This window comes from Antechinus flavipes, chromosome 6 (assembly GCF_016432865.1).
Source record: "Antechinus flavipes isolate AdamAnt ecotype Samford, QLD, Australia chromosome 6, AdamAnt_v2, whole genome shotgun sequence".
Taxonomy (NCBI): domain Eukaryota; kingdom Metazoa; phylum Chordata; class Mammalia; order Dasyuromorphia; family Dasyuridae; genus Antechinus; species Antechinus flavipes.
This window is the reverse complement of record NC_067403.1, coordinates 227,684,359-227,707,556: the sequence shown is the minus strand read 5'-3', so window position 1 is coordinate 227,707,556 and position 23,198 is coordinate 227,684,359. Positions and strand designations below refer to the sequence as shown.

General features: G+C 41.4%; 1 protein-coding gene across 5 annotated transcripts in view; it reads right to left on the bottom strand.

Moving 5' to 3' along the window:
* The window catches only part of KIAA1549L (KIAA1549 like), a 284,289-nt gene extending 262,899 nt beyond the window's left edge, over window positions 1–21,390 (bottom strand). For all 5 annotated transcript variants that reach the window (XM_051967501.1, XM_051967504.1, XM_051967502.1 and 2 more), the window contains exon 1: window positions 20,943–21,390. In XM_051967501.1, the coding sequence (XP_051823461.1) occupies window positions 20,943–21,162 (220 nt within the window). In that variant the 5' untranslated portion in view covers window positions 21,163–21,390. The remainder of the gene's footprint in view (window positions 1–20,942) is intronic.
* Between the last annotated feature and the right edge of the window lie 1,808 nt (window positions 21,391–23,198).

The window sequence follows — 23,198 nt, the reverse complement described above, 5'->3', positions numbered from 1 at the left end:
AATCCAGGTGTTCCAGACTAGATTCACTGCACCACCCACTGCATCACCAATGACCCAGAATAGGGCACACACACACACACACACACATACACACATACAAAAATTAAGAAACTATGATGAAATGTAAGAAAGAAAATAAAGGGAGGGTTAAGAATAGTTTTCCTTTAACAAATATATATTAAGCATAAGGAAGCTGTGTATATTTTAGAGCCCTGGAAGTTGACTGAAGCACATTGAGGGAGAATAATTTGCAAACGGGCACCAAGCAATGGGTATCAGAGGCAGGATTTGAACCCAGACCCTCTGACCATCAGCCCCATGACTCTATTCACCATGCCATGCAAACCCCTCTTATTAAAAAAGGAAAGTGTGAAAAAGAGACCTTCTAGAGTTATTGTGATAATCAAATGAGACAATAATTGTAAGGCACTTAATATAGTACCTGATACATAGAAAGCATTATATAAATTTTAGCTATTATTATTATCATATAAAAATGATAGAGAAAACAAAATTTTAGTGATGTCGTCTCTTCAGCCAGTCACAGAATCACAGAGCTAGAGCAATAAGAGACTTCCTGTTCCAACTCTTTCTTCTACAAATAAGGAAGTGAGACTCAAAGGGTTTAAGTGAATTTCTGAAGGTCCCCCAGCTAGATGCACAGTTCAAACCCAGATCCATTGACTTCAAAGCCAAAGCTCTTTCCACTGCAGCCATCCTTAAGCTGCTGCTTGAGCTTTATAGGTATAATATCCCAAATGCCTAGCCCTGGCCTCTGAAATTTATTCAATAAGCTTGTGTTGCTGGTTGTCTAAAAGAGCAGGGGGGAGATGGGAAGGATAAAATGGGATCTCCGAACTGTTACTGGGGCATTAATGGGTCCACGGGGAAGGAATTTAGAGATTCTTTTTGGAGAAAGAGATCTGGGAGCTCATTCTATTGACTTGTAAAATAAAACCTGGGGAAAGTAGAACCAGAAAGCATTTCTATATGAAGGGCTGCATAGCATCTGTAACATAACTAAGGTTTTCTTCCAATGACCTTTAACAAAATGAAAGAGCAGCTTCATTCATTAGAAAGTGATGATGCAAAAAGTCTGGAGAGACTTACATGAACTGATGCAAAGTGAAATGAGCAGAACCAGGAGATCATTATATACAGCAACAACAATCAACTGTGATGGACGTGAGTCTTTTCAACAATGAGGTGATTCAAGGCAATTCCAATGGATTTGTGATGGGGAGAGCCATCCACATCCAAAGACAGAACTATGGTGACTGAATGTGGATCAAAACATAATATCTTCACCTTTTTTGTTACAGTAGTTGTTTGCTTGTTTTTTTTTTTCTCGTGGTTTTTTTCTCTTTTTGATTTGATTGTTCTTGCACAGCATGACAAATATGGAACTATCTTTAGAAGAATTGTACATGTTTAACCTGTATTGGATTACTTGTTCTCTAAGATGTGGGGAGGAGGGGAAGGAGAAAAATTTGGAACACAAGGTTTTGCAAGGGTGAATGTTAAAAATTATCTTTGCATGTATTTGGAAAAATAAAAAGCTATTATTATAAAAAATGAAAGGAATGATGGTACCATAATGACTGCTGTTCTTAGAGAACATGAAATGTACATGTTCTTGTCACAAAAAATTTGGAGTTTAAACTGGAAAAGGAATTCATTTGAGAATGAATCATGGTCCATTATTTTTTGTTAAGTTATGAAGATGCCAAATACATCTGGCAAAGAACCTTCAATTAAACAAGTAAGAATGAACTTCTAAATCAGTCCCCTGCAAATCCCCAGGGAATTGACAGCAAAGCTCTGTATTGATGGCGAGAATGGCTGTGTTCTCAGACAACCTGATAGAGCAGCAGGTTTGCCAGAGGGCCACCTTGGTGATTCCTTCCAAAGGTCACCTGTGATTCCTCCCAAAGTTCTCTTTGTGACTGTGAATTTTCAGGACAGATTTCTGAGGTTAATCATGGCAGGTTTTTTGGAGGAGGAAAGGCTCCTCTTGCTAATGGGAATATAAGTGAATAATCCCTGGTTCTAAAAACCATTTCATAAAACTGAGCAAGAAAGCATCAGGCAGCTATGGACTCTCTAGCTTGTGTCTAATCCAATATCATATCATACAAGTCAGAAAATCTGAAAAGGAATTGGATTTGGATTCAGCTCCTCCCCCTACTACTATTTCTTGTGTATTCCTTCATCTCTGGAGGCCTCAGTTTCCTTATCCAGATAATGAGGGAGCTGAACTCAGTGGTGATCTTTGTTTTTACTACAATTTACTAAATTGGACTGAAAATTGGCTCATTGACCGTGAACAAAGGGCAATGATGAGTAAGATAGTATCTTTGACTAAAGATAAAATTTAGTGGCTCAGAATGCTAGACCTGGAACCAGGAGGATCTGAATTCAAATCTGACCTCAGATACTTACTAGTTGTATGACTCTGGGGAAATCACTTAACCCTGCTTTTCTTAGTTTCCTCATCTGTAAAATGAGCTGGAGAAGGAAATGACAGATTCCTCCAGTATCTTTGCCAGGAAAACCCCAAATATGGTCACAAAGAACCAAACACAATTGGAAAATGACTGAACACATACACACACACACACACACACACACACACACACACACACACAAAATATAAAATTTAGCAGTATGTTACACAAACCTAGCATCTTTATTCATTTAATTATACAAACAGGAAGAAACTGCCATTAGCAAGCTATTGTAATCAAAGTCAGAACTAGCACTTTCTTCAGTGGAGCAATTATCAAAAACCAACTCAGGTCAGTTCAGACCAGGTGAGGTAAGTGCAGGTGAGGCCAGGGAGGAATTTAATTGACTGATGAGGTCCTGGGGTGGAACAATGCTGTCTGGTAGCTTCCTCTTTCAACTAATTTTCCTAAGGGACTGCACTCAGTTGCTTCTACCCTGCCAGAGGCCTTAACTAATGCCTTCTAAATTTTTTTACCCTAGGACAAAGTTCCAACCCCTACCCTTAGTTATAGCTTCACCATAAAAATGAACATGAAAATGAAGGAGCTACTCTTAGAGGCCATCTAGCCCAGCTCCTTCATTTCAGCAAGAAGGAAACCAAAACTCCAGAAAGATAAGGTTTTTCGCCAAGGTCATACAGGGAATAAACTCAGGCCTTCTGATCCTCCAAAAATCAAGCTTTCATAGCTTTCAAGACAAACTCTATAATAATCTTTCCACTTCACTACTTTGCATCACAAATAATTTCAATTTTTATTTTTATTAACCACAATAATAGCTGGTATTAATGTAGCACTTTGGTATTCACAAAGTGTTTTATGCACATTATCTCGTCTGCTGTAAGCTCCATGAGGAAAGCTATTTTTCTTCATATCCCCAGATCTAAGTAGATTTACAGGAAGCACTTAATAAATGTTTATTGCCTGACTGACTACTGCTTCCCATAAACCTTTGCAAGAAGGGTTATTATTTTGTCCATTTTCCTGATGTGAAAAGTTGAAACTCAGAGAGGTTCAGGACGTGCTGAGAACCACACAACTTTGAGTGACTGATTGATTCGAGCCCAGGTTTTCTAAAGTCCAGCACTCTTTCCACTGCGCAGAGAAAAACTATACTGACGATCATTAGGTTGCTTCCTGTGAAAATTGAGTCTGATGTAGACATCTTAAAATAGGTGAAAGAATGACAACATACACTAAACTTGGTATGAATATGCAAAACAAGGTGAGAGCAGCCAGAAGATGGAGTGGAGCGGTATTATTATCTTTAATTTACTGATGAGGAAATCATACCTCAGAGAGAACAGGGGTTTAGGCAAACAATCTCTGAGATGCAGCTTTATAATATAGGATTTAAAGGTGGAATAGTGAAAAGAGCATTAGACCTAAATTCAAATCCAGCCTCAGACTCTTATTAGTTGTGTGACCCTGGGCAAGATACTTAACCTCTATCTATCTCTGTTTCTTTAACTGTAAAATGGAGATAATAATAGCACCTATATTCTAGACCTTAAAAAAAAATCTCCTTAAGCTATCTGGAAGTAAACAGCCTGTTTTATGAAGAATCCCATTAGCTACATATTTCAGAAAAATTTTTCTTATATTTCTATTGCATTATCATAATAATAATGGTTAGCACTTATATGGCATATTAAGGTTTGCAAAGCACCTCGCAAATATTATTTCATTGGATCCAGGCGAGGGTCAAATGTGAAAATCAAATGAGATAACAAGGCAAGTTTGGATTTTTAAGGTCAGCATTGAGAATTTCCTTTTGGCTCTTTATGAATTAATGGACAAAAGGGAAATGATATTTATTATTAATCATAATGTAGTGTTAGCAACCAAATACTCTATTTCCAAGCGGCATGGAATTAAAAAACCTTCAAAATATAGAGATTTAGTCAAAGGATTCAAAGCCATGAGAGAAAAGAAGGAGGTATTTAGCATCCCCACCATCCTGTCAACTACTGGAATCATGCCAAGGATGTTTTCAGTAGGCTGAGTTAATACTGCAGTTACAAAATGATTTTATACATTTGTGCGACAGTTCACCAAATATTAAAGATAAATGAATAATAGCAGGAAAGTGGCTTGCTCCAGCACCATTCCTATCTGAATTCCCTTGAACAAGATGAAAACAGTCTTTTGAAAATGATAAAAATAACAATATGGTTAATTAAAAACTTCCCTCCCAATAGAGCTCTCAGGTATTCAGTTTCTCCATTTTACAAATGAGAAAACAGAAGACTATGAATTGTGAAATGGGGTCACAAAGAGTCGGACATGACTGAACAATAAGGCTAATAAATAGCATTCAAACCCCAAACTTAGTTCTCCCAGTTCAATCAAGTCATTCTCATTTATTATACCAAAATGAAAAAGAAAACCAACGAGCAGAAATGTTTCTTTCGACCCAGGGAGAAGAAATATTTCTTATTGATCACCATTCATTCTGTACCATTGAGCCTATGAGTAAAAGAATCTAATTTCTTCTAATGAATCGTGCCCAGCAGGGAATCATTTGCTATAATATGAGGCACTAGCAGAGAAATCCTTCAGAGATTCAGCCCCACCATTAGCCGTTGCATGCTAGTGTGACCACAGGATTCTTGTCAGACTATCAATCACAGCCATGCATGAATTATGCTGGTTTCCCAGAAATGCAGAGTGACCTTACTCTATTACACCCCACTAGTATCTACTGACACACTGATGCTGTGTTTCTGGGCTCAGGTCCCCCTCAGCATCAGAAAGCCAGCAGCTCCTACATTGGACAGTTCCCACATGGACAACAACCAACCAACAAGTGCTCATCGAGGGCCGGTTAGTGCCAGGCTCTGTGTTAGTTGCTAAGGATGCAAGTGCCCAAAATGAAATGATTCCTATCTGCAAGAACTCAGATTGTCGACACAGAGCTGACAAGGAAGATCACAGAAGCGGAGATTTGGAGCTGAAAGATCTTCAAAGGGAGCTCCCTCATTTTCCAGTCCAGGTGATTTGCCCAAGATGTGTGGGGAGGAAGCGTCAGAGATAGGATTCGAATTCAGGTCCCCGATATCCAGTCCAACACTCTTGCCCTTTCATTTTGCTGCCCTTGATATGCTTACTTACCTGTATGATCTTGGGGTAACTGCTCAATCAGTTCTCTCATCTGTAAAATGTGGGGGTTGGATTGGATGGTGTCTGAGTTCCTTTTAGCCCCAAGTCTGAGGTCTTTTGATGATGTTAAGTGACTCAGTAAGCACCCCTCCAGTAAGTGACCCCATTGTTCTCACCACACTCTGGTCTCTCTGATATCGTGCAGTCATTTTTTCAGTCGTGTCCAACTTTTCACGACCCTATTTGGGATTTTTTGGACAATTTTTTTTTGCCATTTCGTTCCCTACTTCATTTTACAGATGAGGAAACTGAGGCAGACAGGGTTAAGTGACTTGTCCAAGGTCCCACATTAGTAAATGTGGTAGATTTGAACTCACAAAGATGAGTCTTTCTGATTCCAAGCCACTTGGCTGCACAAAAGTGCCTTCTGTTCCATAATACTATTCCATTTGTAAAGTGCCTTCCTTCTAAACACTCTTGGGCAGTAGGCAGCTAAGTGATGCAATAGATAAGACATTAGACCTGAAGTCAGAAAGAGATGAGTTCAAATCCATTTTCACTTACTAGCTGTGTGACTCTAGGTAAATCATTTAATCTCTGTTTCAGTTTCCTGGTAAAATGGTGACAATAATAGCCCTCTCTCTCAGGAATGCTGTAAGAATCAAATAAAACTGTAATGGCAAAGCACTTAGCATAATACTTGATACACAGTAAGCACTATATAAATGTTATCTATTATCATCTTCATCATCATTATTAGTTAACCCCTCTCAGGTTGTTTTTCATTTGTAACATGAGGTTAATGATAGGGGCAGTTAGGTCTGGAGTCAGGAAGATCTGAGCTAAAAAATCTGGCCTCAGACACTTCTGAGTTGTGTGACCCTGGGCAAGTCACTTTACCCTGTTTGCCTCAGTTTCCTCACCTGTAAAATGAGCTGGAGAAGGAAATGGCGAACCATTCCGCTTATCTCTGCCAAGAAAACCCCAAATGGAGTCATGAAGAGTCAGACTCTTTACATCAGTAGACTGAACAACAATAACATTAGGACTTACTTCACAGGGCTGTTGCAAGAACTAAAGAGATAACTGTCTTGTAAACTTGAACATGCTATGTAAATGCTAGTGATGTTTTTAAACCCATTTTACAGATGAGGAAATGGACCCTAAGGGGCAAAGGCCTAGCTCCACCAAGCTAACAAGTTTCAAAACTGAGAAGGCAGCCAGACCTCTTGGCTCCAAGGCTGATGTCATTTCATTGGAAAGCAACTGAGAAGTTTGTTTTAAGAAGTTTGACTGAGTTATGGGAAATGTCATCTTCATACCCCCCAACACACACGTTTCTATTCTGCTGTTCTTCCCCCTGCAGTCCTCAGACACCTCAGTTATTAACAAGATCAAAATGGGAAATTGCAAAGGACAGCTCCAGGATGCTGACTTTTAAATAAGCTTTTCATCCAGTTTAATCATATGCAAAATTAAGCTCATAATCCAGATCTCACTATTCTATTCCAAACAAAGCCTCATTATTTGATAATGAAATACCTAGGTTCTTGGAGAGATCTTTTTTTTTTTTTTTTTGACTCCGGGCTGGCTTCCATAAGCACTTAAGGGCTGCTCCACCTCTTTTAATATGTTTTCTTAAAAAAAAAATACATCATTTTTAAAATTTGGAGTTCTATATTCTCTTCATCCCTAATCTTCCCCATTGAGAAGCCAAGCATCAGGATATCCATTATACATTTTTATATATTTTCTGCCCAAGATTCATATTTTATGTCCATACTGTAATAAAATGAAGACTAGTAAATCTTTTCTCTTTTCCCCAGCAAGTATGAAAGTAAAGATTTATTAAGCACCTACTGTATGCCAGGCACTGTGCTAAATGTTGGGGATACAAAAAGGGCCAAAAAGATAATCCCTGCCCTCCAGAAAGTGGCAGTTTAACTGCAGCTCTGAGAATCAATCGACATTTATTAAGCATCTGCTGTGTACCAAGCACTATGCTAAATGCCAAGAATACAAAAAGATGCAAAAGACAATGCTTGCCTTTTGGGAACTGGCAGTTTAATTACTTCTGAAAATCAATAAGTAAACATTTATTAAGCACCTACTGTGTACCAGGCTCTATGCTACTGGCAAAGATACAAAAAAGAGGCAAGAGATAGTACCTGCCCTAGAGGAACTCAAAATCTGAATAAGAAATGAGGAGGCTAGGATTCAATCCAGACTGTCAATAATAGCCATATGACATGGACTAGGCACTTTACTTCCCTCAACTTTCTGATTGCCTCTTCATTCTTCTTTTTCTTTTTGCCTAAAAAAAAAAAAGCTCTTTTGCTCATGATGAAATCTGTTCTCCACCTCCAGAGAGAGAACTGATGATTTCTGAATGCAGATTGAGGCAGATTGGCTTTTTCCCTTTTTTCCCCTTGCCTTTATTATTTTTTTGGCAGCATGGTTAATGAGGAAGTATGTTTTGTATGACTTCATATGTATAATGGGTCTCATATTGCTTGCCTTCTCAATGGAGGGGGAAGGGAGAGAATTTGGAACTCAAATTTTAAAATGAATATTTTAAAAAAATAAAATAAAAAATAAAATTTAAAAATCCTTTCCCCCAATTAATTAATTTCTTTTCCTTCTTTAGAATACGGCTGATGTTCGCTTTGCCCCATCAGTAATCTACCTGTTGGTACACACAGGCCATCACACCCAGAAAGGTAAGTCCTTGAGGACAGTGATGGCTTCATTTGAGGCATTACCTCAGTAGACATCTCAAAAATATTTGTTGAATAAGATTTAATCTGGAAAAGCATCTCCAGGTTGGCTCTTCCTCACCCAGCAGCCATGACCTACTCTTAAAGTAGAACTCAGTGCTTTATATAGCTGGATAAAACTCCATTTGAACTCAGATCCTCCTGACTTCAGGGTTGGTGCTCTATCCACTGTGGATTTCTTGACTTTTAATAAAGAATTCCTCCCTCATCTTATCCATTGTATTTTCATATGTACTCTTTCATAAGTAAAAAACTATCATGGGTGCAGGAGAAGCAGTAACAAATTTGGAGTCCAAGACCTAATTTCAAAACTGACTTCAGCTGAGTTTAACATCTCTGGGACTCCACTTCTTTATTGACAAAATGAGGCATCGAACTTTGATTACATAATGTCTGAAGATCCTTTCAGCCTTAGCTTATGATCAAGAAGTTGGGGGTCTTAATAAATGAACTATTTCCTCAGAGGAAGTTTTCTTCGCAAAGACATTAGAGTCAGAAAAAGGTAAGCCTTTGAGGGCAAAGATTATTTTTATCTTGTCTTTCTATATAGAGTAACTAGCACAGTGAATTGGAGAGAGTAGGTGCTTAATAAGCAAATGTTTAATTGGATTGGATATTATTCTGTTACTCAGGAAACTTCAATATAACCCTTGCTTACAAGTTAGTTAATTGATTATAGGTTTATAGGATTCAGAGACTTGCAAAGATAGGGCAAGGGATAGAATGCCAAGCTTGGAGTCAGGGAGATATCAGTTCAAATCCATCTTTAAATGTGTGGCCCCCAGGCAAGTCATTTCACCCTCTTTGCCTTCATTTCCTCATCTGTAAAATGAGCTGGAGAAAGAAATGGCAAACGACTCTCATGCCTTTGCCAAGAAAATGTCAAAAGAGGTCACAGAGTCAGACAAGACTGAACCACAACCATAACCACAACAACATGTCTTCTTCAGAACAAACCTGTACGGAAGATAGTTCACTTATTATTGGCCAAAAGTAAATACAATATAGTTTCAGGAAGGACAGAACAGTAATAACTGGGGGATCAGGAAAGGCTTCCTGTAGGAAATGGCACCTGAGTTGAGTTTTGAAGGAAGCTAAAGATTTTTAAAGGCAGAAATGGGAAAGGAGTGAGTGCATTCTAGGCACTAGAACAGCCTAACCAAATTCACGAAATGGAATACCATATCCAAGAAACAGCAAATGGCCAGTTTTCCTGGGATCTAGAGTGCATGAAAGGAGGGTAATATGAAACAGAGTTGGAAAAGTCAATCAGAACCACATCATGAAGAGTCTGAACCATCAAGCTTAGGAGTCTGAATTTTGCCCCAGTGATAACAGGGAGTCAGAAAGACATTTTTAAATATTTAAAAAAATCCATTATCGATCTCAAAAAGTTTTATATCATATCAAGAATAGACTGGATCTATCTGAAACCAAATCAATATAACCTCCATACTCCCCACTAAGGTAGCACTTTATGAGCCCACATAACACAGGAGAAATGACAAACTGGCTGAATGTTTGAACGAGCTCAAAAGGCTTATTCACACTGATGATACTTGGCTTAATATAGGGCTTACTCTGATATTAGGCAGTATTTTAAAAGACCCTTGATTTCCCCACTAAACATATGGAGAAACCTCCTAATGATTTGAAGGGGAAAAGGCAAGGGAATACAGAAAGGAAGAGAGGAGCAAATCAGATCTAACAATATGTATAGTTCTGGCTTATAAAAATTAGCAGGGGGAAATGTATTAGTGAACCCTAAAATGAGACTTTTCTTTCAATGAAATGTATGCATACATACATCTGTATACACAGATACATGTGCATATGTACACACATATCCCTATTAAGAAAATGATGTTTCAGGCAGAGGGAATAATCTGTGGAGGAAAGAGAGGTTGGGGTCATATAGAATATATGGATAAATTGATGTGTTAATGATCCAGCTTCTGTTCATATTATATTTATATATACATATGTATAAACATACATATACACGTGTATATATTTATATATGTATGTGTATGTATATATATATGTATCTTCTTTGAGATAAAGTAATGTAAAAGTCTAGAAATCCAAGGAAGATCTTTTAGCTTAATTCCAACTATCTTATGCATAATTACAGAGGCAACATGATATAGGAGACAGAAAACTAACGTTTAAAGTCACTGTCTGTGAGACCTTGGGCAAGGTCAGTACTCTGGGTAACGCTAATGCTTTAAGTGGCAGAAATAGTGCCCATTGCACTGGTAAAGGGAGTTTCCTCACTGGGGAACTCCTATACCTGTGAAATCACAGATTCTATCCTTATCTTTACCTTCTTCCATACAGACCCAGTGATGGGGCTCAGGTTGAAAACATTTATCACCAGAGCCAGGACCCACCCGGCAATTTATAAAGACCATCCCATCCTAGATATGGCAAACTACAGACTACTTCCAGAAGTACATAATTTCATGGAGGCAGGAATTGCTCTTTGCTTTGATTTTGTAGCCAAGGAACCTAATCCAATACTTTGCACACAGCAAGGCTGGTGGGATTGTCTTAGTGAAGGGAGTAAACACTCCAATGAAATCACAGCTCCTCCTGAGTATTCAAAGCAGCATAGATCGAGAGTTTAAAGGAAGCTTAGAAATCATCTAGTTCTTATCTCCCCTATTTTAAAACGGAAGAAACTGAGGCTTTAGGCAATTTAACTGAGGTCACAACCATAGCAAGAAGAGCCACAGTGTGAATTCTTTATGGGCTTTGCCCAATCAAAGGGCAAGGCATGATGGGGAGAAAAGGGCTTAGGAAATGGTGGAGTTTTGAGGTAAGGGAAACAGGGGGAGCTGTCTTTTAGCCCCTCAGCCTTCTCTTATCTCAACAATTTAGCTGATCTGGAAGCAAGTCAGATGAATAAGGGGCAGGATTATCTAATTAGCCTCCAACTAAAGAGGCTCTAGCACTAGTTTTTACCTGCAAATCAGAGACTCAGAGATAAGGTAAGGAGAGGAAACTATAGGGACCACTTGCAGAAGAAAAAAAGGGGGAACATCTGGTATCTATGAAAGAGAAAATATCCAGTCATCGAAGATTCTAAGAAGGTAAAGAAACACTCATTAGAGGGAATTAAGGGAAATTGAAGGAAAGGGGAGGGTTGAAGAAGGAAGAGGAAACACAGCAAGCTATAAAAGATCAAAAGCCTCCAAAATGTAATTATATGCCCCCAAATAGTGGAGGACTGTATTCATAAAAGCTTGTACACAAATGCTACGTTGTTTCTCAGAAATGAATCTATTTTTACCACCATTTTTCAATGAAAGCCAAATGTCTGCTTTATAATGTCTTTGTAACAAGGAAAAGCAACGTTAGCAATCAAAAATAAACTCTTCTGCTTAGTGTCTAAAGTTCTTCATAACCTTCCTACCCTTTTCATCCTCTTATTAGTTATTCCTCTCCATGCATTGTGGGCACTGTGGGGAACAGCTGGACAGGTCAGCTTGCTGTACATCTTCTAGCTCCACACCTCTGCCTTAGTTGCCTCCCACACCCAGAAGGCTATCGCTTGTCACCACCACCCCTTAGGTTCCTGTAGCACTCAATTCAAATGCCATCTTCTGTAGAAGACCTTCCTCAGTTCTCCCAACTGCGGGGGGCTTCCCTCTGAAAAATACCTCCCAGATAAATAGATGGATTGATAGGCGATTAATACATAAAAATATACAGATTTAGATGGATCAATTGGATCTTGTGTGTATAAGATTCATATAGGTGTTTGTATGTATATGTGTGTTGATTTATGTATGTATGTATTGCTTAATAATACCAAGCTGACCTGTCCAACTGTACCACAGAGTGCCCAGAATGCATGGAGAGGAATAACCAGCAAGAGAGTGGGAAAGGTAGGAAGGTTGTGAAGACCTTTAGAAACTAAATAAAAGCATTTATTTTTGATTGCTAAAGTTGCTTTTTCTTGTTACAAAGACATTATAAATTCCCTTATTAACCTCCTTGAGGTCAGGAACTATTTCACCTTTATTTTTGTATACTGAGCACTTAGTAAAGTGCCTGGTATATGGCAGGTATTTAAAAAAATGCTTATTGATTACCTGCCAGATAGGGGAGGGAATGTGGGGAAGAAGGGGGAAATTTGCAACAAAAGATTATGCAAAATTACCCATGCATATGATTATTAATTAAATCTTTAATTTAAAAAATGCTTATTGATCATGCTAATGGTATTTGTATATAGCAAATAAACAAAACCCTTCCTTTCCATATTCCTGATTTCTGTTGTCATTCATTTTAAGATGATTTCTACATTCTTGTTTTGGTATTGGAGAGAAAATGGGCTGGTCACTGGATGAGAATGAGGGATGTCAGATAAACATCTAGACTATTGGATGTCAGGAGAAGACCATGAAGGCTTCTGGCATGTTAACTAGACTTCTGGGTTGAGATAGGATTATCCAGGTCAGAGTTGCTCAGACTGATCTTGCAGCGTGGATCTGTCTGAACTGAGGAGGAGACAAATGCTTTGGAGTATTTTTAAGGGTTCTGTATGGACAATCTTGGAGATGAGTCTGCAAATCTCCCTAGGGCTTAGGGTCTAATGATTTGGGCTCCCTCTACTCTAGATCCACTTCCTCCTCCTGCCTGTTATCACTTTACCTTCCTTCTGGGCTTTGCTGAAAAAATGTTTCACCCTGTATCACTCAGGTAACTTCTAGCATCTCCATGCCTTTGGAGGGATGGGGAAACCAATCCAACTGCATGATCAAGAATCTCCTCCTATGAAACCCACTGTCCTCACCTGAGCCATCCACTAGCCACCATGGTGTGGAGGAAATAAAACCCCAGGCATTCCCCAGAAGCATAAGGAGGGCTGATGGAAAGGGAAAGAAAGGAGCATACTGAGTCCAGTCTGTCTTCAGGACCATCACTAACATATTCTGCCATCTGCCTTGGCCCAAAGACCATCCTATCAGAAGTCTTGGCCCTGTCTCTGTCTCTCTTTGTTCCTCTTTGTGTGTATGTGTGTCTGTCTATCCATTTGTATCTGTGTTTGTGTGTGTGTGTGTGTGTGTGTGTGTGTGCTCATGCATGTGTGTGTGTATCTCCAGCATAGAACTCCCCAAAGCATGGATCCTTTCAATGGCAAAAAAAGACATTCACGAAACTCTGTATGTTTTCAGAGTACTGTATCAGCTCTGGGCTCTTCTCCTTGCCTTGTTGCCTGGTTCCCACTGTGCTTTCACCCCTGCTGGTCTCCTTTGAGGAATAAAGCCTTCCCTTGGGGGGCTTAAAACCTATAATAAAAGCCCATTGCTTTAAAAGCATTACCAGCCTATCTGACTCATTGCTGAAAGTTTCCTTTGAGTCCCCAAGCCCAAGGAACAAACAGACAACCTCTCTAGAGGCTGTTGCAAAGCCAAATGCCATAAAAGAGTTGCCAAGGCTGAAGTTAACCGTAAGTAATGAATGAATGCAGTTTAATTCCAAACACTCTGACTCTGATTTTAATATGCACCTGGGAAAAATAACTGAGAAGCTTGATAGCCATTGTCCTTGGGAAGAAACAGGTTGATTCTCAGAGCCAGGCAACAAGAAGCCTTGAAAAATCTAAGCTTGTTTCCTTGGAATATGGCTTTTTCAGCATCACAGGGACCTCAGAGGGCATCTAGCCCGACCCTCCTACTGGGCAGATGCAAAATTGAATGAAATCCAAGCAGGTTTCATGACTTGTCCAATGTCACACAAGTAACAAGATGGGATTCAAAGCTGGGTCCTCAGGTCCTAAAGCCAGTGATCTTTCTACCACACAATCTCCCATGCCGAGAATGTTGGGACTTAGCCACAGAGGCAACCTCAAAACACTGAGCTCCTCAGTTCCAACCAACACCTATTAAAAACCTACTAACTACAAGCCATAGTGCTACATTTCAAAGCTACTGAGATCAAGCAATGCAAGATCCTTACCTTCACAGAGTACAGATGACCCCGGAGGCTCATTCAGTCTAATATCCCTTACTTGTGTTTCCCTAAACTCCACATGCCATCTCCCATCTATAGGCAGTCACAGAAGCCTTTCTCCAAGGCTGTTATATTCTCCTGCTCCTCTTTCCCCTACTCTTCGCCCTCTCGGAGTGTCTCTCTTAAAGACTCAGCTCAAAAGATATCCATCTTCCTTGACTATCCTCAGCTTTTTTTCTTCCTTAAATTATTCTATAGTTCTTTTTTTCTTCTTTCTTTTGCCAGCTTTACTCCCTACCCTATATTATACTTATCAGCATGATATCCATGATAAAATATAAGTCCTTTGAGGGCAACAGCTGTTTCTTTTGTTTTCCTATGTAGCCTTTCAATTGAGCTGAATAAAGGGATGCTCAATAAGTATTTGCTGAATCCAACTTAATTACATCAAAACAGATGCAAAGATTAATGAATCAATGAAAAAGTATTTCTCATACTTAAAGGGAGCTAAGCACTAGAGATCAAGATGAATAAACTGAGACAGTCCCGGACTTCAGGGAATTTTCATTTTAATAAGAGAAGGCAACAAGAGGGAGAGAATGGCTAATTTGGGGCTTTACAAGGTTTATGAGTGAAGACCTGGGGCAACCCAGTATCATGCCCTTTTCAATAGGAAAGGTAACATTGACTTGATTGTTATACTCAGAGTAAAAAGCAAAGGAATAATGGGCACCCAGCCAGGAGCAGGGCAGATACCAAGATGAACCCAGTTGGTGGCTGGAGATAATATGAAGCATGATCTCACTATAGATAGTTAAGTTATCACATCATAGGGCTAGAGGATGCCTCAGAAGTCATCAGTGAGGGCCTCAAGAGCTTCTTCAATCTTGACTCTCTCATCCAGTGATGATATCTCCCTCTCAATTTGTTTCATCTGAAAATGTGATGAACCTGTCATCTATGCCTTGTACTGGTACTCATTAAATGAAGGGTTAAACAGCAGCACAGAGACAAGCACAGATACCCAGGGGACTCCAATGGAGACCTCCACCCATGTTCACCTTGGACCATTAACAACTATTCTTTGAATTTGGTCATCCAACACATTTTTAATTCATCTGATTCAATTATCATCTAATCCACATTTCTCCATCTTCTTCACAAGCAGAGAAGACACTTTATTGAAACCTTTGCTATACATGTAGGTTACTATATGTTTACCTAATTTTCTCCCAAAAAAAAAGAAGGAAACTCATCTAATTTGTAGAAGATATAAAGCTGGGAAGGATAGCTTGCTTTCAAGATGATAAGAGTTAGGATCTCAAACCTAATCAAATGAAATTCAATAAGATTAAATGTCAAGTAAAAAAAATCAACTTCTCAAGTAAATAATAACAATATTGAATATTTATGTAGCACAGTTAAGATTTACAAAATATTTTTACAAATATGATCTTATTTGATTTCCCCAAAACTACCCTGGGAGATAGGAGCTATTATTATCCCCATTTTCCATTTAAGGAAACTGAGGTAGACAGAAATTAAGCAACTTACCAAGGTTTTTCTGACTCCAACACCAGTGCTCTATCCACTGTTATTGTCCATCTTTCATTCTCAAAAAGAATCAATGATATCACAGGGTGACATCTTGATTTGAGCACGAATTGGATTCAAGTGAGGCAGAGCTGAGCAAAATTGTCAGACTATCCTCCAGGGCCATTGCATTCTAGTGGCAAGGCAAAAGTCAAAATGACTGGCAATGGCCCAGGATGCAGCTAAAGGAGCTTAAAAGGAAGCCACTGATGATGTTAAAGGTCACAGAAAATTTCACTGGTAACTTTGGAGAGAATGCTTTCCAGAGAGGCACAAGAGCCAGACCACAAAGGAAAGATAATAGACTACTTTTCCAAGACGTCTGGTTGTGAAACAGAGGTCAGGGATGCGATAAAAATGGGTAAGGGGGATGCACTTTTTAGAAGCACAGAAACTATAGCATGTTTGGAAACAGATGACAAGGAGCCAGTGGGAAATGTAAACTATTTGAGGGCAGAGACTTTTATATTTTCTCTTATATCTCCATTCACCACCTCTAGACCATTCTTGTCTCAGCCTCAGAATGTGTTGTAACCCTCTAGGAATATGTAAGCTCCTTGAGGGCAGGGACTGTTGATTTCATATTAGCATTTCCTTATGTGACACATAGAGGTGATTAATAAATGCTTATTAATAGATTGATAATAAATAGCACAGGGATTAGCCTTGGCAAGAAAGAAGAGACTGTTAGAGAAGTTTGAGATAACTGGGTGGCAAAGTGGACAGAGCTCTGGACAGCTTGAAGTCAGGAAGACCTTAGTTCAAATGCACCTCAAAGGCATATTAGTTGTATGCTCTAGAGAAAGTCACTTAGGCTCTCTCAGATAAAGAAATAGGCATTTAGATAGTGCCTGCCATTGTGCTGAATGCTTTTTTTTTTTTTTTTACAAATATTATCTCATTGATTCAGGCCAGTCCCAATGATCTTGTGATGAAGAGAGCCAATTATACCCAGAGAGAAAACTGTGGGAACCGAGTGGGGATCACAACATAGCATTTTCACTTTTTTTGTTGTTGTTTGCCCAAATTGTATTTTCTTTCTCATTTTTCTGCCTTTTTGATCAGATTCTTCTTGTGCAGCAAGATAACTGTATGAATATGTACGCCTATATTGGATTTACATATATTTTTAACCATATTTAACATATATTGGATTACTTGCCATCTAGGGGAAGACATGCGGGGAAAGAGAGAGGAAATTGGAACACAAGGTTTTACAAGGGTCAATGTTGAAAATTATCTTTGCATATGTTTTAAAAATAAAAAGCTTCAATTAAAAAAACAAATATTATCTCATTTGAGTTTCACAATTCGAGGTTTGTACTATCTCAATTTACATTTGAGGAAACTGAAGCATGCAGAGGCAAAATGACTTGCCCAGGGTCACACAGCTAGTTTTGAGGTCAGGTTTGAATTAAGAACTTCCTGAGTCAAGCTCAGTGCTCCATCCACTGAACCACCAGCTGCCCCTGTTTTCTCATCTGTAAAATCTACCTCACAGGATTTTTTAAGGATCAAATGAGATAATATTTGTAAAGCACTCTATAAACATTAAAGTCCTATATAAAGGCTAGCAAAAATGTTTGAGAAGATTAAGATTTGGTAGAAGGGAACTAAAGGAGCTTAAGATGGTATTTTTGATCTTCTCTGAGATGAGATGTTGAATCCTAGGAACCCATGGGAAATGGGGTGAAAATGGGGGCCTGGGGAGAGAGAAATAGGTATGAAACAGTTGCTGGGAGAATGAGCTAGAAAATCAGAGACCCCATTCAAAGGCCCTCTGTGCCACACTGTCAGCCCAGCTAAGTCTGTGCATCAGAAATTTATGGGGGGTGAAATCAGCCCAATTACATGCCATTCTCCAGAGGAGCTGAGTGGTCCAGAAGCTAAAGAAGAGGAATTTGGATGGTAAGGGCTACCCAGGAATGAGGATCAGAAGTGCAAAAACAGCAGGAGGTCGGGGGACCAGAGCATCCCCAGGGCCCTAGTGCCAAGAACTGTTTTGAATAGGAATAAGAGATGAGAAGGCAGAGTTTAAGAAGAAAGATCATAAGAGAAAGAGTAAACTAAGATCGAGACAAAAGCTAGTCATGTGTAAAGAGAAAGTGAACAATATGGCTGGGAATAAGTCTAGTGGCAATTATGCTGATCCAGCTACAATGGACCTGGGAGTCCTGGTGAAATGACCAAAACAGCAAGGAACCCAGAGAGGACTATAAAGAAAAGGAAGAAAAGTTTTTGGAGAAGGGAGTTCTAAATCTCAGATGTTATGGCCAAAAAACAAAAACAAAAACAAAAACAAAAACAAAACCAACATGGGGCTTTAGAGATTTTGTTGTCATCGGTCAATTCTACTAAATGGCAAAAAGGGTAAATTCCATCCACTTGGAGTCAGAAAGGCCTGAGTTCAAAACTTGCCCCAGATTTTTATTACCTATGTAATCCTAAGCAAGTCACTTAACCCTTTCAGCCTCAGGGTTTTTTTTAATTATAAAATAAGGATAATAATAGCACCTGCCCTATAATAAGTGGTTCCTAAACTTTTGTTCTTAATATCTTTATATTATTAAAAATCATTGAGGATCTATCCAAAGAGTTTTTGTTCATATGTGTACATATGTAGTCTTCTTTATGTTTATAGGTAATGAAAATAAAAGCTAATTTTGAATTTGTAGACTCTTTGAAAGGGTTTCAGAACCTTCCAGGATTCTCTGGGTCACACTTTGAGAACCACTGCCCTACAGGATTGTCATGAGGAACAACCAAGATAATATATGGAAAGTGCTTCACATGCCTTACAGAGCTATATAAATGCCATTATTAATGCTGTTGTTATTTACTCCTCTCTCTCTCCTCCACTCTGCTAAACAATGAATCTCTCCCGCTATCTTTGCTCTATATCCACACACAAATAAAAAAAAAAGGTGAGAAGGCAAGACAGACAGCCAAAACAGGAGGTACAGATCAGAAACCTTTAAACAATAGCCAGGTGACTGATTGAGAATGCTTAATTCAGAAAAGAATCACAGAGATTCAGGATGGTCAGTGGATGAAGAAGGCAAGAAGGTCCAGAAGGCAATGGGCTGGTAATGGGTGAGGTTATGGGTTACTGCTTGATATACATGATACCGTTTTGACGGCTGCAGAAACAAAGGCCCATGTTGTTAACAGTAATATTCTTCCTTTGATCTTGAATGGCTGTTGGGCAGTGTCCAGAAAACTGAGGTTGAGAATCACCCAAATGACAATAGAGAAACGCCGTGAATATAAATAGGGTACAAGACACTACAAATCAGTTAGTAGGCAGAAATGGCATGAAGGATGTCATTGGAGAAATGTATCACCTGAAGGGGAAAAAAAAGTAGGCTAGTCCCACAGTGAGAATGGGGATGGGCTCCATGCTCTGTTGGTATGACTACAATGTCAGAACTTGGGGATGGTCCCTTAGCACAGTGGATGGACCCCGTGATGAAATTCTGGGACCACATGAAGACCATATAGGCCCTAAGCTGCACAGTTGGATTAAGCCCACATTAACAAGCTCACAGAGAACTGGAAACATCAAAGGACATTCGGTGGCCAAACAACTTTCACTACTTAGCAGTCTTGGTCCCAACCCAAATACAAAACAAAAAGCCTTCGGTACCAATTTATAAAACTAATGATATTAGCAGTTTAAAAAAAAAAAAAAACAACTTATTCCAGTCTGATCTAATGAACTCGATGCTATTTGTCTTCTATTATTTATCATAGCCCATGCCAAACAAATATCCTGCAAACTATTTGCCTGCATAAAATCCAGTCAAGAAACAGATTCCTTTTCCACATCTCACCTATCCCCAAATTTCAGTGCACGAACAGATCTCCATTCATATCCTCTTAACTACAATGAGAAGCCCAATTTTCAAGACAGGACCTATACAGATAGGTGAAATATTCATCTGTGTGTCAAAGAAAGCCCTTCCATACCTTTTAGGTTTTGTAAAGGGTGCCATAGTCTAAAGTCAGGAAATCCTACTTGTATAAAGGACCTGAAGTTCAGGTTTGAGCTATTTCATGATTAAGGAAATCTTTGTTCCACATCCCCAGAGTGAGTGATCATTTCAGCATAGATTAGTGTGTTCTCGTGCTGCTCCCTAACCAACTTGTACTAGCAGTCCCTAGCTTTCCATAACTAGCTATATTCCAAGAGCAGACAATGAAAGCCTGTTCTTTTTCAGGGTGGAGAAAATCATTCTCATTTCACTAATAATGATAAGTTTCAAAACAGGACAACTGAATGGCATTCCCAGCGGTTAGAGAAGACTTTTTAAAAACTATCCTAAAGAATTAACTATCATACAATCTGGGAGGCTAAATCAGGTAGAACCTTTTTTCTCTTTCAATGAGAAAAAAAAATACTGTAAGCCCTGAAACAGAAGAGAAGCGGTCAGTCTCTGGGGTCTTTGAAAGAGATCATAAATGACTTTTCAGGTATTATCCTCCCTAAGGAAAAAGAGGCTTTCTCTCCTGGGAAAGTCAAAGCCAGAAATCCTACTTTAGACATCCACATGGAATTCACCTGCAATCGGTGCTCCTTTCGTTAATCAGACTGAAAGAAGCCAGAGTGAGGGGGGAAAGTGGCTTGGGGCACCCTAGCAAGGACTGTCCCTACACTGAAATGGGATTCCCTGCACCCTTTGTGCAGGGAATACACTCTATTCCATGGGGGTGAAGGGTAGCTACTGGGCGACCATCTGGAAACAGTAACTTGCATAGAAAGCAAAAATATTGCAATACACTCGCGAGTGCACACACACACACACACACACACACACACACACACGCGTGTGGCATTCTTTTTCTCCCGCAGGCAGTTGGGTCCCTGCAGCAGATTTGCGGGCAAAAGCAGAGGGGAGCAAGCCCGCGGCTCCGAGGCTGCCCAGATTTCCCCCCTCTCCTTCCCTCTAGCCCCGGCCGGCCCCCGGGCAAGCCGGGACCAGCTCCGGGAGATGCTTACCGGAGTCGGCTGCGCGGCCGCGCTCGGCCAGCGCCAGCAGCAGCAGCAACAGCAGCAGCAGGGGTGGCAGCAGCGGCGGCGACGGCGGCGGCAGCCGAGGCGTGGGAGGTGCAGCCCTGGCCGCCGGCCTCGGGCTGCCCCGAGCTCTCTTGGGGCCGCTCGCGGCCCGCCTGGCCCCGTGCGCCCCGGGCCCCGCGCCCCTTTGGCCCTGAGGAGCCATTGGGGCAGCTCCCACATCAATGCCAGCCGCCGCAGCCTCAGCCGCCTCCCGGTCCTCGACCTCCCGGACCCGCAGAGCCTCGTCTTTTCGCCCGACGTCCGCGCCCCGGACCGGCCAGCTCACGGGGCATCTCGGGCCATGGCCCCGAGGCTGGAGTGGCCGCTGCAGGAGGGCGCTGCGCCGAGCTCGAGCCGCCCAAAGCTTCAGCGCGCCCGGGGGCGCGGGCAGCAGCCAGGCGCCCGAGCACCACCGCGTCCTCCCCGGCCGCAAGCCGGGGTTCCCACGCTGCCGCCGCCGCCGCCGCGGGCTCCGGATCCTCCTTCCGCACCCGGCGGGCCCCCGCGATCCGGCGCACCGTGGGCAGCGCGAGGGTGGCGGCCCCGGGGCTCTGTCCAGGGAGCGGGCGCCACTCGGGGACGTAGGCGAGGAAGGCAGGCTGGGGCTCCGCCGGGGCTCCTGCCTGGCGCCTCGGCGGCCAATGCGGGCTGGGGCTGGGGCTGGGAGCGCGGGCTGGCGAGGCTGTCTCTCCGGCCCTCCGGCCTGTCACTCGGGCTCAGGCTCGGGCTCCCGCTCCCGCTCGTTCTCGGGCTCACGCTCTGGGGCTGTGAATGCTATTGCAGCTGAGAAGCGGCTCTTCATTGACAAAGAAATCACGTAGCGACCAGAGCCAGCGAGGAAAGGGAGGAAAGAGAGGCGCGCGCCACCCCCCCCCTCCCCTTCCCACGCTCGCTCTCTCTCTCTCTCTCTCTCTCTCTCCTCTCTCTCTCTCTCTCTCTCTCTCTCTTTCCCTCTCTCTCTCTCTCTCTCTCCCTCTCTCTTCCTCTCTCTCTCTGTATAACACACACAGAGAGACACACGCACGCACACACACACTCCCACAGGCACGCATCCCTCCCAGCTCTTCCAAACAGCCGAGGCAAGGAGGCCCCCTTCTGGGCTCTCCTTTTTTGGCTGCAAGGTGTCTTGCTTCTATTTCTTTCCCTCATAATTCTTGATTGGGACTAGCCCAAGAGGAGGCCTCCCGTTCCAGGTAAGAGGTAGCCAAGGGCCGTTCTGCGGGACGAACGGAGCAGCCCCAGAGCCGGTCAGCCCTGATGGGACAAATGCTTTGCAGACATATTCCCCGAGCTGTCACGTCTCCCAGGGAAGAAGCCAGCTTGGCTTTCTCCTCTCATTTTACACATGAAGAAGCCCGAGGAATCTCTAAGTCGAACAGACAAATATTTATTTAGCGACCGCTTTATACAAAGCACCGTGCTAAGTAAGCACGATGGGAGAAAACAGAAAATAATCCAGTCCAATAAGTCTTTTTCCAGTGCCTCCTATGTGCCAGACACCAGGCTTGGGGATACAAGACTAAAAGCCAAGGGATACCCATTCCACTGACGGGATCCGGATCAGACCGCAGATTTTGTGGACAAGGGAAACGCCTGTCATCCTGACAGGCTAGTTACTAGCTCAGGGTCCCACAGCCATCAGCGAGCAAGCTCTCTCTCCACTAGACCAAACTGTCCCTCAGAGGAGGCACATTCTGGACACAGGTAAATATACACGACAATATGAGGACAGAAAGATCCTTGAAGACTAGAAGAATCAAGAAAAGCTTCTCCTAGGAGTGAACACATGAATTGATTTCAGTGAAAGCCAGAAATTCTGAATGTGGATAGATAAGGAGATGGGAGGCAAGGCATTCTGGGCATGGGAGCCCCTAGCCTGAGCATGAACAATATAGTAGGTTCTGTAAGAATGGAGGTGAGAGGGGATGCTGGAAGAGCAAATAGGTCAATTTGGCTGGAACACTGGGCATGAAGAGGGATGAAGTAGTAAACCTAGAAAGATATAACCTAGAATCAGCTCATAAAGGCCTTTAAATGCCAAACAGAGAATTTTGAATTTTATCCTACACTTGGCAAGTGAGGATTGTGGGAGGTAAGGGAGAAGGAAGATGATGCTAAGATTAGGAAGTTGGATAGCTAGAAGGATGTTAAATGCCCTCAACAGAAATAGGGAATGTAGGAGGAGAAGGTGTAGTTTGG